At 40.6% G+C, this 18,164-nt stretch overlaps 1 protein-coding gene across 1 annotated transcript in view; it reads right to left on the bottom strand.

Moving 5' to 3' along the window:
- SPAG16 (sperm associated antigen 16) overlaps positions 1-18,164 on the bottom strand; it is a 389,408-nt gene that overhangs the window by 344,772 nt on the left and 26,472 nt on the right. Inside the window, exons 8-9 of the mRNA XM_033171018.1 lie at positions 15,400-15,469; positions 9,172-9,320 (exon numbers count right to left, since the gene is read on the bottom strand). Coding sequence (XP_033026909.1) covers positions 9,172-9,320; positions 15,400-15,469 — 219 coding nt within the window. The remainder of the gene's footprint in view (positions 1-9,171; positions 9,321-15,399; positions 15,470-18,164) is intronic.

The raw sequence follows: 18,164 nt of genomic DNA, 5'->3' as shown, positions 1-18,164 counted from the left end.
AAACCAACAGCCTAAATTTGGTGCTGAGAATCTTCAGACTTATTGTACTGAAGACTTCAGCATTCTCTGGAGAATTACAGATTCAACTGGAACTATGGTTCCAAATTTGTCTAGTTGGGGCACTTGCCCAGCGATGTCAAGAGCTGCTCAGTCAATGGCATAGCTAAAAACTGACCATGGCCATTGACTCAGTAGCTCCTAAATGTCCCACACAAAATAATGCAGCTATTCTCAGCATGAATGTGGAAGGAAAGGCTTCTGTTCAAATAAAGGGCCATTAATATGTGGGGAAATGCAACAAAGTGATTACCGGTAGTACTGAAATAGCCATGGCAGTTGAACCCCATGCAATGACCCTGGGAAGACAATATTAATACATTCTCAGTTTCACTTAAGAGGTCTAAATTTTATCAGGGTTAGTTTCTAAAATAAATCACACATTCGAGTGAGCACCAGGAGTGCCAACTTGAATAAAATATTTGGGGAACCTGGTAAGCCCTGCCCCACATAACTGATTACATGATGCAGCGCGCGCGCGCACACACACACACACACACACACACACACTCTCTATCTCTATTTGAATGATGCTGCTGATCAACTGGGGGGGGAACCCCCTCAAATCTTTTATTGGGAGGGGTTGAAGTGACCTCGGCCCCAAAGAGTTGGCTTTTATGGTGAGCACAAAGAAGATAACCCACAAATGAAAACACAGGTGCATAGTACAAAGTGAAGTGGGCCGCAGCCCAAAACAAATCATACCAAAACAAATCTCTTAGCTTTTAATATACCACAAGACTCTTCATTGCTTTTATTTGTTATATTTATCAATTGCCTCGTGTGATTAGTCACTTGGGTATGTACAATACAGAATAAAACACGCAGCAGACTAACAGATATACCCCCTCCTCTCTGAATTTGCCACAATAGATTCTGGGCTTTATTTAGCTTTTGGTGGTGCGGGGTAAGGAATTTCTCTATATTTATGAAAGAATGATTAACAGCTATATGGACAAGGGAAACTAAACAGAATTCTGTGTCTTCCACTTTTTCATAGACCACTCTCAATATGTAGTTTCACTATAAAAAATACTTTGGAAAACTTTCTAATAATTCTCAACATGGAGATAAGTTTTAAAAAAAAATTGAGGGACCTCTTTTTTGCTGTTTCCAAATACCTCAGGACCGTACCACATGGAAATCCTTTTCAAAATGAAATGTGAGAGGATAAAGCTTGAAAATCTTGTTGCTGTTTAAAAGCATCCTATTACTGATTCTGCTAGTGAGTGAACAACAAAAGACAAGCTGAGCCTTAGGCTAACTGCATGCAAGGAGACACCTTTAAACAGCAGAAGCATCCAGATCTGCTGCTGCTGTTTGTGTAATTGCTAAACTGATAAAATACTAAATGAATTCATTCAATGTTAAGAACTGAAGACCTCTATAGAGAAAGTGTGGAGGTTTAGTCCTGTTTGAAGGACAAAAGGTATGCATAAAAAATTCTTATGCAAACAAGTAAGCACACTTACGAGGACGTGAATGTTTTTAAAAGTATCAGAACATGGGAATTTCCCCCCCCGCTATTTGTTTATTGTTCTCTTTACTTGTTAACCTAGGGAAACCCGGGGAAATTGTTTGCAACAAATTCAAATCACAGGAGACAGTCTCAATTTGTCCTCTATTGCTTCATGGCTACAATTTATTTACAGGTGCTGCAGAAATGCTTTATGGGTCTACAAAGATGTTTTCCTTTGCAGACTTTGATGGGGAAAGCATACTAACAAAAGCTGAAGCTTGTATCCACAAGAAATAATAAATGTGATAGGATGGTCTCCTTACAAAGTGCTGGTGTGACCAATTGTGGCTTATAGTAGGTTCAAGACAATGCCTTAAAAAAAATTAGAAAGAAAGGAAGAAACCTTCAGCATGTGAATGTGCTAAGAGACTTGCCATTTTAAAGCATTACAGACATGGAAAGCCTATAATCAGAGACATCAGCAGGATGAGTGTACACGCTAGAGTCAATAATGCCTCTACAGTGTCATTTTCAAACCTGAAGAGAAAGGGGAGATACAAAAATGTGATAGAATCATAGAATTGTAGAGTTGGGAGGGACCAAATGGATCATCTATTGTAACCCCCTCCAAATGCAGAAATCTTTCGTGGGGCTTGAACTCACGAACTGAGATTAAGAGTCTCGTGCTCTTAATCAAAAAACCCAACATGGAACCCAATTGGTTATCATACAGAGAACTTTTGTCTGTGGAAAATAATATTGTACGGATAAAGCCATATGAAGAACTAAAAAACAAGCTAACGGGCTGGCTAGAGTACCACCAATTGAATAGTATATTTGCAACAGATATGAAAATACAGGGATTTAACCAAGAAAAATCTTGGCTAGAGAAGGAGGTTGTTCAAAATAACACCAAGACGCTATCCAAAACTTATGATTTTCTGCTGGAATGGAATCTAAAGGACGAGGAGATTAAGAGCGTAATGATAAGGTGAGCAATTGACGTCGGTCATAATATTGAATTTAATAAATGGTCGAGGCTTTGGAACAACGGAATCAAATTTACAGCATGTACATCACTTAAAGAAAATTTGTACAAAATGATATACCGCTGGCACCTCACACCAATTAAATTGTCGAAATTATATAAATCAGGAAGTAAAAGATGCTGGAAATGTGAGGAGAAGGACGGGGAATATTTCCACTTGTGGTGGTCATGTGATCAAGTAAAACAGTATTGGCAAAATATATACAATGAACTCAAAAAAATACTTAAATATACGTTCAAGAAAATACCGGAGGCTTTCCTCCTAGGAATGGTAGGGGGTGAGATAAAGAAATGTGATCAAAAGTTTTTTTTGTATGCGACTACAGGGGCGAGACTTTTACTAGCACAGGTCTGGAAACAGAAAACAATACCAACTGTGCAGCAATGGCAACAGAAAATTACAGAATATATGGAAATCGCAAAAACTACAATGAGAGTCAGACAACAAGGGGAAGAAACGTTTAGAAATGAATGGGGAAAATTTATAGATTATTTGGACAAGATTTGTAAGATATGAATGGATGACACAAAACACTCGGCGTATAGATATTTAATGTAAAAGAATATTTAAGAAATAAGGAAAGTTATCTAAGATAAATACCAGAATGTGAGAATAAAAAGAAACCCGACAAGGGAAAACTTTATCAGTGGTAAAAGGAATTGAAGTGCAAAATATAGAAAAATGATTTAGAGAAGACATAAGAGGGAAGAAGGGAAGGGATGGAAATTCTAAGTGTAAAAGATAAGAGCGATATATATATTTTGTAATATAAGCTTTATATATTAGTTGCACTTATAAGTTGTATGTTGCATCCTGTTCTTTTTTCTGTCAAAGTTAAAGGAAAAATCAATAAAAATTACTTATTTAAAAAAAAAAAAAGAGTCTCGTGCTCTACCAACTGAACCATCCCTCATCATGTAATGTCCAACACAGAAGGGGAAAGAATAGCAAATCTGCAACATGGAACACACTGCCTGTTCAGCCTCAAGCTGACTAAAAAAGGAATCAACAGGATATATCCATACTTCCACTTGTCCCATGACAAGAAATCATGGGTCTGAGCAGTTTTTCATTTGACCTGCTGTTTCTAGGCATGGGCCCCCCTTGCCCCGCTCCTTTCCCAGGGAAAACTCATTCTACAGTGCTAAATCAGAGCAAACATCAATCCAGAGAAAAGCAGAATTGCCGTTTGCTCCATTTAATTTCACTTTTAATTTGTATACCGCCATTCTATATTACTATACACAAGGTGGTTTACAAGCTGAAGAGACAGCAAAGATCAGACACTTAATAACAATCTTATCCAATACAAAAAGTCATAATAAAAACATAAATTTGAAATAAATAATTTATATCAAATAAAGTAATATTTAATAATAATAATAGTATTAAACAGTAACATTAAATATCAGCAAATAATAATTAAACAGTATACACTTGACAATGACAATACAGAATTATTGAACTATAATCAATAAAAGTAACGGCAAGTCAGTGCATAAAATACCACAAAAACTTACAAAATGACAAATACCACAAAACCATGCCATGTGATTTAGGTGCTTTATATGTTTTTATCTTATGCTGGTCTATTGTAGTTGAGAGAATGAGTATGTGTACTCCCTACTTCTACAGTTGCCAGTGTGGTGTAGTGGTTAAGAGTGGTAGACTCGTAATCTGGGGAACCGGGTTCGCGTCTCCGCTCCTCCACATGCAGCTGCTGGGTGACCTTGGGCTAGTCACACTTCTCTGAAGTCTCTCAGCCCCACTCACCTCACAGAGTGTTTGTTGTGCAGGAGAAGACTCCTTCGGGTAGTGATATATTTGAACATGACTATCATATCACCCCTTAACCTTCTCTTCTCCAGGCTAAACATACCCAGCTCCCTAGGCCATTCCTCATAAGGCATCGTTTCCAGGCCTTTGACCATTTTGGTTGCCCTCCTCTGGACACGTTCCAGCTTGTCAGTATCCTTCTTGAACTGTGGTGCCCAGAACTGGACACAGTATTCCAGGTGAGGTCTGACCAGAGCGGAATACAGTGGTACTATTACTTCCCTTGATCTAGATGCTATACTCCTATTGATGCAGCCCAGAAATGCATTGGCTTTTTTAGCTGCTGCATCACACTGTTGACTCATGTCAAGTTTATGGTCTACCAAGACTCCTAGATCCTTTTCACATGTACTGCTCTCAAGCCAGGTGTCACCCATCCTGTATTTCTGCCTTTCATTTTTTTTTTTTTTTTGCCCAAGTGTAGTACTTTACATTTCTCCCTGTTTGCTTTGGCCCAGTTCTCTAATCTGTTAAGGTCATTTTGAAGTGTGATCCTGTCCTCTGGGGCCACCCCTCCCAATTTGGTGTCATCTGCAAACTTGATCAGGATGCCCTCAAGCCCATCATCCAAGTCATTGATAAAGACTGGGCCCAAGACAGAACCCTGTGGCACCCCACTAGTCACTTCTTTCCAGGATGAAGAGGAGCCATTGATGAGCACCCTTTGGGTTCGGTCAGTCAGCCAGTTACAAATCCACTGAATGGTAGCATTGTCTAGCCTGCATTTTACCAGCTTCTTTACAAGAATATCATGGGGCACCTTGTCAAAGGCCTTGCTGAAATCAAGATAGGCTACATCCACAGCGTTCCCTTCCTCTACCAGGCTTGTAATTCTGTCAAAAAATGAAATCAGATTGGTCTGACATGACTTATTTTTCAGAAACCCATGCTGACTTTTAGTGATCACAGCGTTCCTTTCTAGGTGCTCACAGACCGTTTGCTTAATGATCTGCTCTAGAATCTTTCCTGGTATTGATGTCAGGCTGTTTGTTTGGGTCCTCTCTTTCCCCCTTTTTGAAAAAAGGGACAACATTTGCCCTCCTCCAGTCTGCTGGGACTTTGCCTGTAATTCTGGGTAAAGGCTTTTGCTGAACCCAGAACCCTTTCTCAAGAATCAGATTAACATTTAGTCCCAATGTAGGGGGAAGACAAGGGCTGCAGCATGAACTATCTCACCTTGCTCAGCACATTTCCATGCTGCAATTCAGAAACAAAGAAGCATCTAGGAATAAGATTATAGGAACAGCAGTTGGGACTCAGTAATTTGAATTCAGCATTCCAAAGTGAGGTTTTTGGAGATGATAACTCTTAACCTTTTTTGTGAGAACACTAAAAATGAAAGGGTGGCTGCTGAAGTACCAGACAAAGAATTATTGTGAATAAAATATAGAAACATTTACTAGTCATTTATGTACAATCCTTTAAAACACTCACTAATTATTACATGAATACATTTCAAATCCTCTTAAGTACTTGATGTTGAGTATAGTATTCTTTTTCAAATTCTATTCCAAATAAACACGAAGGAGCATTTGGCAATATATACAATAATTAGTAACATTTCAAAACTGAATGAAGTGGTGGAAGCAGATATCATTTCAAGGTAGCAATCCTATACAAATATACATGGCAATAAGTCCTACTGAACTCAAATGAGTTTACTTCTGAGTAGATATGTATAGGATTGCACTATGAGCCAGCAAAAGCAGCGTGTTCTGCTAAAATAAAATTAAGCACTTGCATTGTTATGGACCAAACTGCAATACCCTTACACACTGGCTTTTGTAGTAGAAGGATAAGGATTTAGTAATGAAAGCTGCTAGTTAACAAAGGAACCACATCCATAGCTAATCCCCCTAAAATCTGTTAGGTCACCTCTTAGACCTCTAGAGGCACAAGTACAGTATGTTGTTAAACTGTGGTCAGAACACAGCACACTGGAGAACTAGAACCTGTTGTGAATCAATAGACAAGAAATAAGTATCTACAATCTTGTCAGAAGGAAAACCAACTGAGGAAAGTGACAAATTATTTTTAAGACACCAAATATGCATTCCAAGGGTTGACTATGAAGCAAACTAATCCTGCCAATTATTAATTCACAAACCAGTTGGCATGTAGACTTGGCATCTTCTTGCTCATATAGTTTCAGCACAATATGAAAACAATTAAGATTTAATTTTATACTCCCAGAAGTCAAACAATGTTTAAAAAATACAATGTAAATAACACTAGGTATCAGAAAAAGTAATATTATGTAAGTCCAATTTACTTGTGGTATATTAGTGTGATTCAGCATCAGGAAAAAACTAAATGCTAATGCTGATTTTATTTCTTTTGGATGTATTTACATATGCAGAGCTTTGTTTAAATATTGTGAAAAAGATTTAGGAGGAAAATCCATAATTCAGGATAGAATTATTAATTTCTAAAATAAATACTGCCATAAATGAGCACCTGGGCCCTTTTCAGTTAGGCTTAAGGCTTTGGCGTTCCTACTTTGTATTTGAATCACACTTCAGTGGTGGAAAACCATTCATGAATAACTTATAAAAAGAGGCATTAAAATGGAAATAAGTATTAACAATTATCATTGTTAACTACAATATCACATAGAGGCCCAAAATTTGTGGCTAATTTACTAGCTAACTATGAACGGTCTAGCAGCAAGCCACAATTTCAGTGGGCCTTAGTTCTAGGTAATGACCCTTCAGATTATTTATTTATTTAGCATCAGCTATGCAATGCAAAAGGCACTTCCCCCAAAATGGTATGAGAAATTCTTTCTCAAAGGGACTCGAAAAATTAAAAACAGACACTGGAAACAATAGAGGAAGAAAATGGAAATGGAGGCAGAAGTAATTCAGTAGTAATTGAGAAGTAATGCTGTTATTTCAGTTACACATACTTTGGCTTAGTCACAGGGTGCTGGGACTAGGGCAGTTTTCCCCAACCTGATATTCAACAGATGTTTTAGACTTCAACTCCCACCAGCCCCAGAAAGTATGGCCAATGGCCATACTCCAAACATCTGGAGAACACTAGGTTGGGAAAGGCTGAACTAGGAGGTGTTCCAAAGATGCCAAAGCAAGAAAGAAAGGGTGAAATTGTTTCAAGGAGCAGGAGATGTTCAGACAGTTGAAAGTGCTAGAGCTGATCCTAGGCAGGGACAAACGAGATTGAGGGGGGCAGCGCTGTGCAACGTGTGTAATGTCAGCATTCTGCGCAACGTGCTGCAGAATTAATGTGAGCATGTTGTGTGGTGTGCACGCACAGCCACTGCAGATTTTGAGGGAGGGGGCCCTTGGGCCCCCGGGCACACCCTAAATGGCGCCTATGGGCAGGGGTATGTCTAGGTATATGGAATTACACCTTAAAATTGATAGCTAGTTCTATTTAAGTGCTTAACAAACATATATTGCTATTTGTATAGAGTTCAGTAGGGCTTATTCTCAAGCAACTGAACATATGATTGTAGTCCTAGTAGCTATTAATAATTTCCCTCTTTTGTTCTTTAACCTTTCCCAAATTCTGGGTAACAAGGACAAGAAAGAACACAGTGCACAGTGCCTTCTATCTGGCTAGATCAACTCACACAAAGACAGTAATTTGTTGACCTATTTAATGTAGTGGTCAGGTATTCTGCAAGCATGGTCTGCAATCTGAGCTAAGTAAACATGTGTCTCACAGGAAAGTTAATTCCCGCAGATAAACAACCCTCTTATGGTTCAATTTAATTTTAAAATACCAAACCGAGGAGATCATTCTTCATATATTCAAAGTTCAGCCTGGCATCTTTAGTAAAAATTACATCACAGATCTTGCAGTCAGAAATATCCTGAGATGACATTATAGTGCAAATTGAATAAATGGACATACATTTAGGATTAAAGAATTCTGAGCTCAGAGGGGCATGGCTCATCTGTCAACCAAGACAAATGCTTAATGTGAGAGCTCTCCTGATTTTGAGGTCTATGCCACTTAGAACAGTGTTTTTCAACCTTTTTTGGGCAAGGGCACACTTGTTTCATGAAAAAAATCACGAGGCACACCACCATTAGAAAATGTTAAAAAAATCAACTCTGTGCCTATATTGACTATATACAAAGTAATTCTCTTGAATAGGAATCAAATAAACACAATTTTTCCCACGGCACACCAGGCAACATCTCGCGGCACACTAGTGTGCCGCGGAACAGTGGTTGAAAAACACTGACTTAGAATACAAAATGCTAAGGTAAAACTGAAGCAGTTCTGTTTCCCTCAAGTCTGGCTTCTGTTCCCCAGAAACCTCAGACAGTGAAGAAGACCCTAGCATGGCTAAAGGTTCCACTAAGACCCCCCTCCCACCAGCCAATGTACTACAACTCTTCATATGTGGCAGGAAGGGGTGTGGCTCGCACGCAGGACAGGGCTATGCAGCCGCAAACAGAGGATCCTGGCACCGTCTGTACGGTGCTGGAGCGGCGGCGGGGGCAACCCGGCACGTAGCGCGCATGTGCAGTGTTGCTACGTACGCCGCATGCATCATACGTTGCAATGCTGCGCATGCACACTGCGTAGCGATGCCCCACACCTGGGTGCACGTCATGTTTGCCGCTCCGGGTGCCCAAGCGGCTTCCTACGCCACTGAGCGGAGTCTGTAACCTGAAGCGTCCGTAATCTGAAGTGTCTGTAGCCCGAGGTACCACTGTACTTCTTGCAACAATATTAAAACACTGGACATGAGGCCAAATTCTACAAAAATAGGCAAAATGAGAATTTGCATACCTTTGGATATCTCTTGCCCATCTGTTTTGTTGGATCTTTGGCTGAGTCATAAGGATTAACACCAGTAAATCCTTTTTGTTCCTTGGCTTCTCTGAGAGCTTTCTGGGAAGGTCCCTGTAATCCATCTTCTCTTTCACCCTTACGGCTGGCTATAAAATAAAAGCAGTTTGGTTTTTATATATTTTTTAAAAAATCATTTTTTGTAGAAATTAAGCATGCTTAAATTTGTTCTACTATAAAACAAATTAATCCCTGATTAATTTGCCCAACTTGTTTGTGATTTCAATCCAATCCAACAAGGATTGGCAATCTAAACTGGAATCTCAAATCGAACAGGTAGCTCATTGACCCTCATCCATATTAAATAAACTCTTTTGAACATTTCAGGCAACTGATCTGTACACACCCAGAAGATGGCACTACTAGAGTCAATGTGGGCACCATTATGCAGAGCCTGAAGAACAGGGCTGTCTTAAGCTTATCTGACGCCATGGTGCAAGGATCCTCTGGCGCCCCCCACCCCCACCCTTCCCTCCAGACGGGCAACAGCTGGAGGGCGGCTTCTCCAGCGGGACAGAGGCTCCGGGCGTGGCGCGGCGCTGCCGGTGGGGCTGGAGGGCGGCCCCTCTGGCAGGGAGGAGGCTCCAGCCAGGGTGCAGCATGGTGGAAGCGGGCGAGGGCGGCCAGCTGATGTCGGGAGGTGCTGCATCCAGCCTCCACCTATTCCCTGGCACCCTCCAGAACGTGGCGCCACTACCCTCTATGGCCAAGACGCCCCTGCTGAAGAACCACAGAGCAAAAGAATCCACATTGTTTGAAAATCAAGTGTTTGGGAGAAGAGGACTGCAGTCACAAAATTAGAATCTTGTTGATTTTTTTATTTAGCACAGCTTTTAAAATGCAAAGTATGAAAGCATATCTGCATGTACAACTCCACACCCACAAGTCACGAGTGTCTCATTATATTCTCTCCAGTTGAGAAATGCTATGCTGGATAGCAATTTGAGAATGACAGAAAAAGCTCTGACTAAAAAGAGCACAAAATGGACTATCTGCATTGGGGCCATTACCTTTAACATGAAAGACGATGCAACATTCACATTTACAATATCAAAAGGGAACTATCTTAATATTGTATTTTAATATTTGTTGGAAGCCGCCCAGAGTGGCTTGGGGGACCTAGCCAGATGAGCGGGGTACAAATAACAACAACAACAACAACAACAAATATGGACCAGATCCTTCTGTGTTGCCCTTCATCACTGATTCCATGGGCAGTTCACAACAGTATAAATACGCTACTAAGAAAAATGCTACAATACAAAACACTTCAAAATCTTCATACCATGCATACTTTTATTTATTACTTGAACTGGTACTACATAGATAATACAATGTAACATAATATTACAAACCCATTTGAAACAGCTTTCAAATGTAGGTTTTATGCTTGATTTTTTTCTAATACTGTATAAAAGCCCCAAACAATGTAATGTTCCCTCACAGGTGAGTTGTACCAGCCACTTTATCACTTTGATGTTTTCCCAGGTTTACAATATCCTTTTTGAGATGTAGGTACCAGAACTGTACACACCATTCCAAGTGGAGCTGCACCACAAATTTCCCTTTGCTAATGTTCCCTAACATGGAATTCATCTTTTAAACAGCTGGGTCAACATATTAATTGAGCTTTCCATCAACAGTCCCCAAGATCCCTTTTCTGGTGGTCAGACTCTGCCACTGAACTGCTTTTGCCATTTTAACACCATCTTAATGCTTAAGGTCAGCATCATAATTCCTGTCAATTTCCTTGTGTGAAATTCAACAGAACTGTTAAGTATGAAGGTTACAAATGCTGGAATAATGATTACACATGAGCAGTACTATTTTTCTAGAAAAAGAGGTGCCGAAACTCACCATGAACGTCTCCCTTGTTCCATACTGATGGCAATGGCGCCCACTTGAGAGGTGCCAGAACTGAGTTCCAGTGAGTTCCGGCTGGAAAAAGCCCTGCACATGAGGCTGATGGAAGTTGCTGTAAATCCAGCTGTACCGTTAATTTCTTGATTATTTTTAATATTATTTATTTTTCTGACTTTTAATATATATCCGTAGGACAACCTACCTGATTCTTTGCTGGCTAAGATTTCTAATGTTTCTGTTAATCAGGAAATTTATTTATCTTCTTTCTTTTTGCTCCTGTTCCTTTTTATATTAGATTTCAAAAATATTTTTTTTATTCTGGTGTATTATAAAAAGATACTTTGTATTGTGTATGAACCTTTGGATATCTTTTGATAAGTATCAATGAATATATATATATATAATCTTTAAAAACTGCAAGGACCAGTGGGAAAAACTGTTTGTTAAATTAAATCTGTTTATAAAGATTTAGACCAACCAGCCTATGTATGTTTTCCAGATAACATATACCCTTTTGCATTGCGTGCTTCAGTGTTCTGTAAAATGGACTGTGATGGCCATATGGGTAAACTGAAGTCATTTGAATTGTCATTCTTGAAAAGTACACAAAATCCAACACTAAAAGAAAATGTGCATCTAAAACAAATAAACTGAAAAAAAATCATTTCTGCATGTGAAATTATTCTCTCATTTTTACTATGAAGCCTGCATTCAAAGGGCACCATCGACTAGGAAGTAAGCCCCACTGAAATAAACAGCTATGTTCTCTGCACAGTTCCCATTCATGGGGCCTGCCCCAGAATAACTTCTCTTTGAGCAAAAACCCTTGAAATAAAAGTAACTGAAGCGTATGACCAACTATTTGAAGAGGCGCATGTGAAAAGAAATGTTTCTTACACAAGATGCTAGGCTTATAAATACTTTAAAAGCTTTTAAACAACTGTTACAAGTATCATGTCTCAGAGTATTTCCCTAAGCATTACACACTGCAGAAATGTTTTATTTGTTTGGAAGCTCTTCTCTTACTCAGTAGCTGTGGTTGTCTGGCAGTTACATTGCTCGTGGGATTGTGTTAGTTTGTGAAATGTACATACTTGCAAACTGCTACAGAACTAGGAAAGCCCAGAGGTTTAAATAGCATCTTCTGATCAAACACTTGTCCAAGTTCTACAAAATCATTACAGTTACACAGTAACTGTAGCATTTGCAGACTTCCTGTTTTGAGTGCCTTTCAGGTGGGATGGAAGGTATGTATATGCAGCAGAATTAAAACAGGTGCCTCTTCCTATTCAGTCATTCAGTCATTTTGCATTGCATACAGTGGCGTAGCAAGGTAAGTAGGTACCCAGGTGCAAAAAGTTTTTTGTGTCCCCCCCCCCATGTGGAGGCAAGGCTCCGCCCAGCTGCGGCTCTGCCCAGCCAGGGCTGCACCCAGCAGCCTTTCCTATTGGGCTTACTGGCACATTGTACCAGGGCACTGCCAAGGTGCCATCTTCAAGGGGGCAACATTTGGCACCTCCACCACGAGTCCCAAGCAAAGCCACAGCAAGCCCAGTGGCTGTAGGGTTGGGACTCACCACAGCCCTGCTGTCTGTGTCTTGAAGGGGTGTGGGCGGATGTTAGCGCAGGTCCAGGTGGACTGAGTAAGGCAAGCAGGGCTAATGCTTTAGCAGGGCTGTGGTGAGTCCCAAGCCTACAACCACTGGGTTGTAGTCACCATGTCATGGCTATCCCTGTCCAAAAATAATCATAGCTGGCAAAGGGGGAGAAGCTGGCAAAACTAAAGGTGCTACTAATCACTGAAGACACTGAAGCCTCTAGCTGTCTTTTGTCTGTCCTGATCTTCCAACATTTGGTTTCACTGTGTGGCCCTGGGTTCTAGTATTAAGTGAGGAGGAAGGGAAACTCTCTAGCCACTTTTTCTAAAGGACCTCCATGATGCAACCTTTCCTCATAGGAGTTTTTCAGCCCCTTGATCCTTTTGGTTGCTGTTTTCTTATCTTTTCCAGCTTTATTTCAACGTGCTTTTTAAGGTGCAGCAACCGGAACTGTATACAATATTCCAAATACAACTGCAATTCAGATTTTTATAATAGTATTAGTAGTTTTATTTTCAGCCCCTTTCCTAATGATCCTTAACACACCTTTCTTACAGCTGCTGCACTCTGAGTGAACATCTTCACTGAGGTATTCCTGGGACCATACCTTCTACCTACAATGGACCTGCTATCAAAATATGAAATCCAACAGCGTTTATGGGGAGAGGCACTCTAAAATGTCAAGGAGAACACTTGGCTACCATGCTTCTCCTTAGTGGAGCGATAGATTTTCTGTGTGGAGGGGATGTTGTGTGTATGGAGTTCAAGCATGTAAACTCCAACCTACAATCTGAAATGGTACACCCCAGTGAGACCTCTGCCTCTAAAATAAACTGTATAGAATCATAGAGTTGGAAGAGACCACAAGGGCCATCCAGTCCAACCCCCTGCCAAGCAGGAAACACCATCAAAGCATTCCTGGCAGATGGCTGTCAAGTCTCTGCTTAAAGACCTCCATAGAAGGGGACTCCACCCCACTCCTTGGCAGCAAATTCCACTGCCGAACAGCTCTCACTGTCCGGAAGTATACCTATTGATTGAATCAACTAGATTCTAAATCAATGTTTTGTTACACACACACACACACCCCTCATTACATAAAATTATATGCAAAAGGGTTTAGCCATGCAACTATTATGGGCTGATACTAAACAATTTACCCTGGAAGGAAGTCACACTAAGTTCAATGAGACTTCCTTGTGAATATGCTTAAGGCTGCAGCCTAATCACATTTCACTGCAGTTGCTATTTATTTTTATAGTAAGTCATTTCTATTAGACTTCTGGAAGGTGAATAAAATGATAGTAATAAAGTAGATAGGCTGGAGGGCTCATAAAATAAAAATATCAATGTTCCATTGCCAAACCTGCAAATATATTTCATAAAGCTACTCAAAGGAAAAGAAATGTCCATGATCAAGATTTATAAAACTTGACATATGCTATGACTTATTGCCAACCTATTTTCCGGTTAAACAATAGTAGTTACGCGATATTGCAAACAGCATTTGAGTTTCCTGTTTTGATTTTCAAGTCTCCACCCAAACATGAACACCCTTTGCCTTTTGGTGAATTTTCTAATACAAATAACATATAAATGCTGCTCCCTACTAATATAAAAATGCAAAAATGTTGCTTAACATTAGCATCCTGTACTTCAAAACTTAGGGACGAGGGTGGTGCTGTGGTCTAAACCACAGAGCCTAGGGCTTGCTGATCAGAAGGTCGGCAGTTTGAATCCCTGCGACGGAGTGAGCTCCCGTTGCTTGGTCCCTGCTCCTGCCCACCTAACAGTTTGAAAGCACGTCAAAGTGCAAATAGATAAATAGGTACCGCTCCGGCAGGAAGGTAAACGGTGTTTCCGTGCGCTGCTCTGGTTCTCCAGAAGCGGCTTAGTCATGCTGACCACATGACCTGGAAGCTGTACGCCGGCTCCCTCGGCCAGTAAAGCGAGATGACCGCCGCAACCCCAGAGTCGTCTGCGACTGGACCTAACAGTCAGGGGTCCCTTTACCCTTTACCTTTTTTACTTCAAAACTTAGTAACAAAATGTTTTTTAAAACAGAAAAGCTCAGAGTCAATCCAGCCTGTAAACACAGAAATCCTCACGAAGCTAACAGATCCCTACTGCACTCCCCCTTCCCATTCCTCAGCACCCCCACTTAACACACTAAGCCATTAAGGGAATGAGATGCCTGTAAATGCTTCCCCTATCAATGTCTGGCCTGTAACAGGCACTGTACTGACCATGCACACACCCTGCAGGAAGGAAAGCAGATACAAAACTCTGTTGATTCCTGCGGGAATCTCTCTAAGCATGGAAGACTGTTTCTATGGAGTCTGCAGAATTTATTTAATGATATGATGGACTATCTCATCTCCAGGGCAACCTCTGCTCCCGGGCAATCAGGAAAGAGAACTGATGCAGTATTAAAAATCCACTCAGTGACATCTCAACTCCCACAGTAGCTGGGAAAACATTTCAATCATTTTGCAGATTTAACGACGTTTCCCCACCGTAGCCCTTCAGGGCTCACACCCATTTGCCTCGTCCATGTGAATCGCTGTATCTCAAAGCTTAACATTCATTAAATCATTTTAGGGTTTAACATGCAGGAGAATTTTGAATGCCTAACCATTTGCACAATCTTTGAAAAGCATTTTTTTCTGTTCAACTTTGGGATTTCACTATATAGGAAAACGTTTACCTTTAGTGACAGGAATTTGAATGTAGCTTCCAGACTCTAAGCTTCGTAAAGTGGCTTGTAAACCTGTAATCTGAACAATGAAGGGGAAAAGGCATTGAGAACTTTCTCCCACTAAGAAAATCAGATATATGTGTGAATGCATACAAAATAATCAGTCTAAAATATCTCAATGTGGTAAGAATCTGAGTGCCTATAGAAATCAATATATTAGTTATCCTTCAACATACTTTTAAACAATGCTTTTCATGCACTCAGTCAGGGTGATTAAAGTGAAGCAAAAAATCTTTCCACCTTCTCAAGATCACTTCACATAGTTCGTCAGTAACTCTCTGGCAAAGGGGAATCAGCACTCAAGCTTACAGGTGGCCTGAATTATCCAGCAGGAATTCAGTTTGCAAATTACCACCACACTCTGGCCAAAGATGGGAAATGCAAAGGAAGCCAGCTATATCAACTACAGCTGAGCCAAAAATTATTGAAAGCCATTTATTCTTCAAAAATATTAAGAATTCTCTTTTTCTCACAAAAATGTCACTTTGCAGTGTTTTTCAAAATACTTTCTACCATCTACCCTTCATGGTGCCCTGGAACATGATTAAGTTCAAATATCTTAAGGGTTGTCACATGGAAGATGCAGCAAACTTGTTCCTGCTCTGGAGGGTAGGACTTGAATAAATGGCTTCAAGTTACAAGAAAGGAGATTCCAACTAGACATCAGGAAGAACTTTCTGACAGTAAGAGCTGATTGATAGTGGAACACACTCCCTCGGAAGGTTGTGGACTCTCCTTCCTTGGAGCTTTTTAAGCAGAGATTGGGTGGCCATCTGTCTTGGATTCTTTAGTTGAGATTCCTGCATTTCAAAGGGTTGGAACACACAACCCTTGGGGGGGGGGTCTCTTCCAACTCCATCATTTTATGATTCTATGACGTCTGGAGAATTATGGTTGATGCAAAATTGTGGCCAGGCTACCCAAAAACAACCCATACATTTAAAGCACATTTAAAGCGCATACCCCAACCAAGAATCCTAGGAACTGTAGTCTCTTTTTGATGCTGGAAATTGTAGCTCTGTGTGGGGCTAATTACAGTTCTCAGGATTTTGGGGGGGGGGTCAAATATGCTTTATTTGTATCGATAAGGCAGAGTGATCCTGTGAATGCTTCCAGGGCTGTCTTGCTCAACAGTCTGAGCACCCAGGAGATCTGCCCTTATTGCATATAGCTTGCCTTTGCCTTCTTGGCCCTCTACTTTTGCCATGCTCTGTCCAAAACTGCACAGGAGCTGTGCATGACAAGGAGGGAAATGAATGTATCAGATCTGTCCCACATTGGGAATGTATGCATCAAACATACATGCTTCACACTGTGCCTGGAAGTGAGGTCACGTACACTTCTATGAAATATATAACAACAGTTCTTTTGCATATTTATACTGAAGACACCTGAGGCTTTAACTCTTGCAAAATCTACCAAGTGCCTCAATCGTTTTAGTGATGCTAATAAAGGGAATGATGAATTCTGCTCCTTTTCTTGAAATAATGTTATCCATCTATTTAATTATGTCAAAATTGGGAAAACCTTGACATTAGATGCAGAACATTGTTATGAATTTAGCAGCAGTACACATTATTCATTTTCTCAAGGCTTGTTTGAGGCATAAACCTCACTGAAATGAATGGAGGCGGCATAGCAATGACACTTGGGAGATTCTGCATGGCTGACAATAATATCAGGATTCACCAATGTGAAAGAGTGAAACCATTATGCAGTGGGTTATATTATCCTTTTACCCACTGTATAAGTAGGTGGAAGTGACAGAAGCACCACTTGCCCTACACATAACCTTGCATCATCCAAATCTGAAAATAAAAAATAACCTCATTAAAACATGTTTCAGGGTCTCAACTGAAAAGCCAGATATCGGCTTGCTGAGAGTCTTTGGAAAGGAAACAGGCCAAGCACAGCAGCACTCTTAGAGCTCTTTCATTGGCATACAGTCTAACACAGTCCAGCGCATGGATCCAATTCTGCTAGCAGGCAGAAAGAACTCAGAGACATGCAATTCTGGCCAGCAACTGTTGATTCAACAGCAGCAGCCAACAGGACATACTTTAATTCATTTTATTCATAGGTATAGGTATATAAGGAAAAAATCCTTGTGAATTTGTATGCTGCTGGGGCCTGGCGTTGTGTGTGTGTGTGTGTGAAGAGATTGATTTATTAACCCAGCAAAGAAATGACAAGCTACCAATTTCACCTCTGAAGTGAATTTTGCTGGGCAGGGAGGCTCCCTTCACTTTAAAAAGTGGCTGCTTGCCAATCCCCAAATCCAGCAGATGGCACTTGCAAGCAGCAAGCCACAGCTTTCTTCAGAATACAGAATTATCCCTCCCACACCTCAGGTAATCTCTCCATTTTATATTCAGTGATGTGGCCCATTGATTTTAAACTAAGAAGAGCTCTGTAAAGCTGACATCCAAGAAAAACTCAAAATTGCTAATGCCCCACGTTCTTTGTGCGTTACATATTCTTGGGTTTTATATGTGGTAGGGACGCAGGTGGCTCTGTGGTCTAAACCACTGAACCTCTTGGGCTTGCCGATTGGAAGGTTGGTGGTTCGAATCTGTGCAACGGGGTGAGCTCCCATTGCTCTGTCCCAGCTTCTGCCAACCAAGCAGTTTGAATACCAATGCAAGTGGATAAGTAGGTACTGCTGTGACAGGAATGTAAACAGCATTTCTGTGCACTCTGGCTTCCATCACGGT

This window comes from Lacerta agilis, chromosome 1 (assembly GCF_009819535.1).
Source record: "Lacerta agilis isolate rLacAgi1 chromosome 1, rLacAgi1.pri, whole genome shotgun sequence".
NCBI lineage: Eukaryota > Metazoa > Chordata > Lepidosauria > Squamata > Lacertidae > Lacerta > Lacerta agilis.
This window is presented reverse-complemented; position numbering and strand designations above follow the sequence as displayed.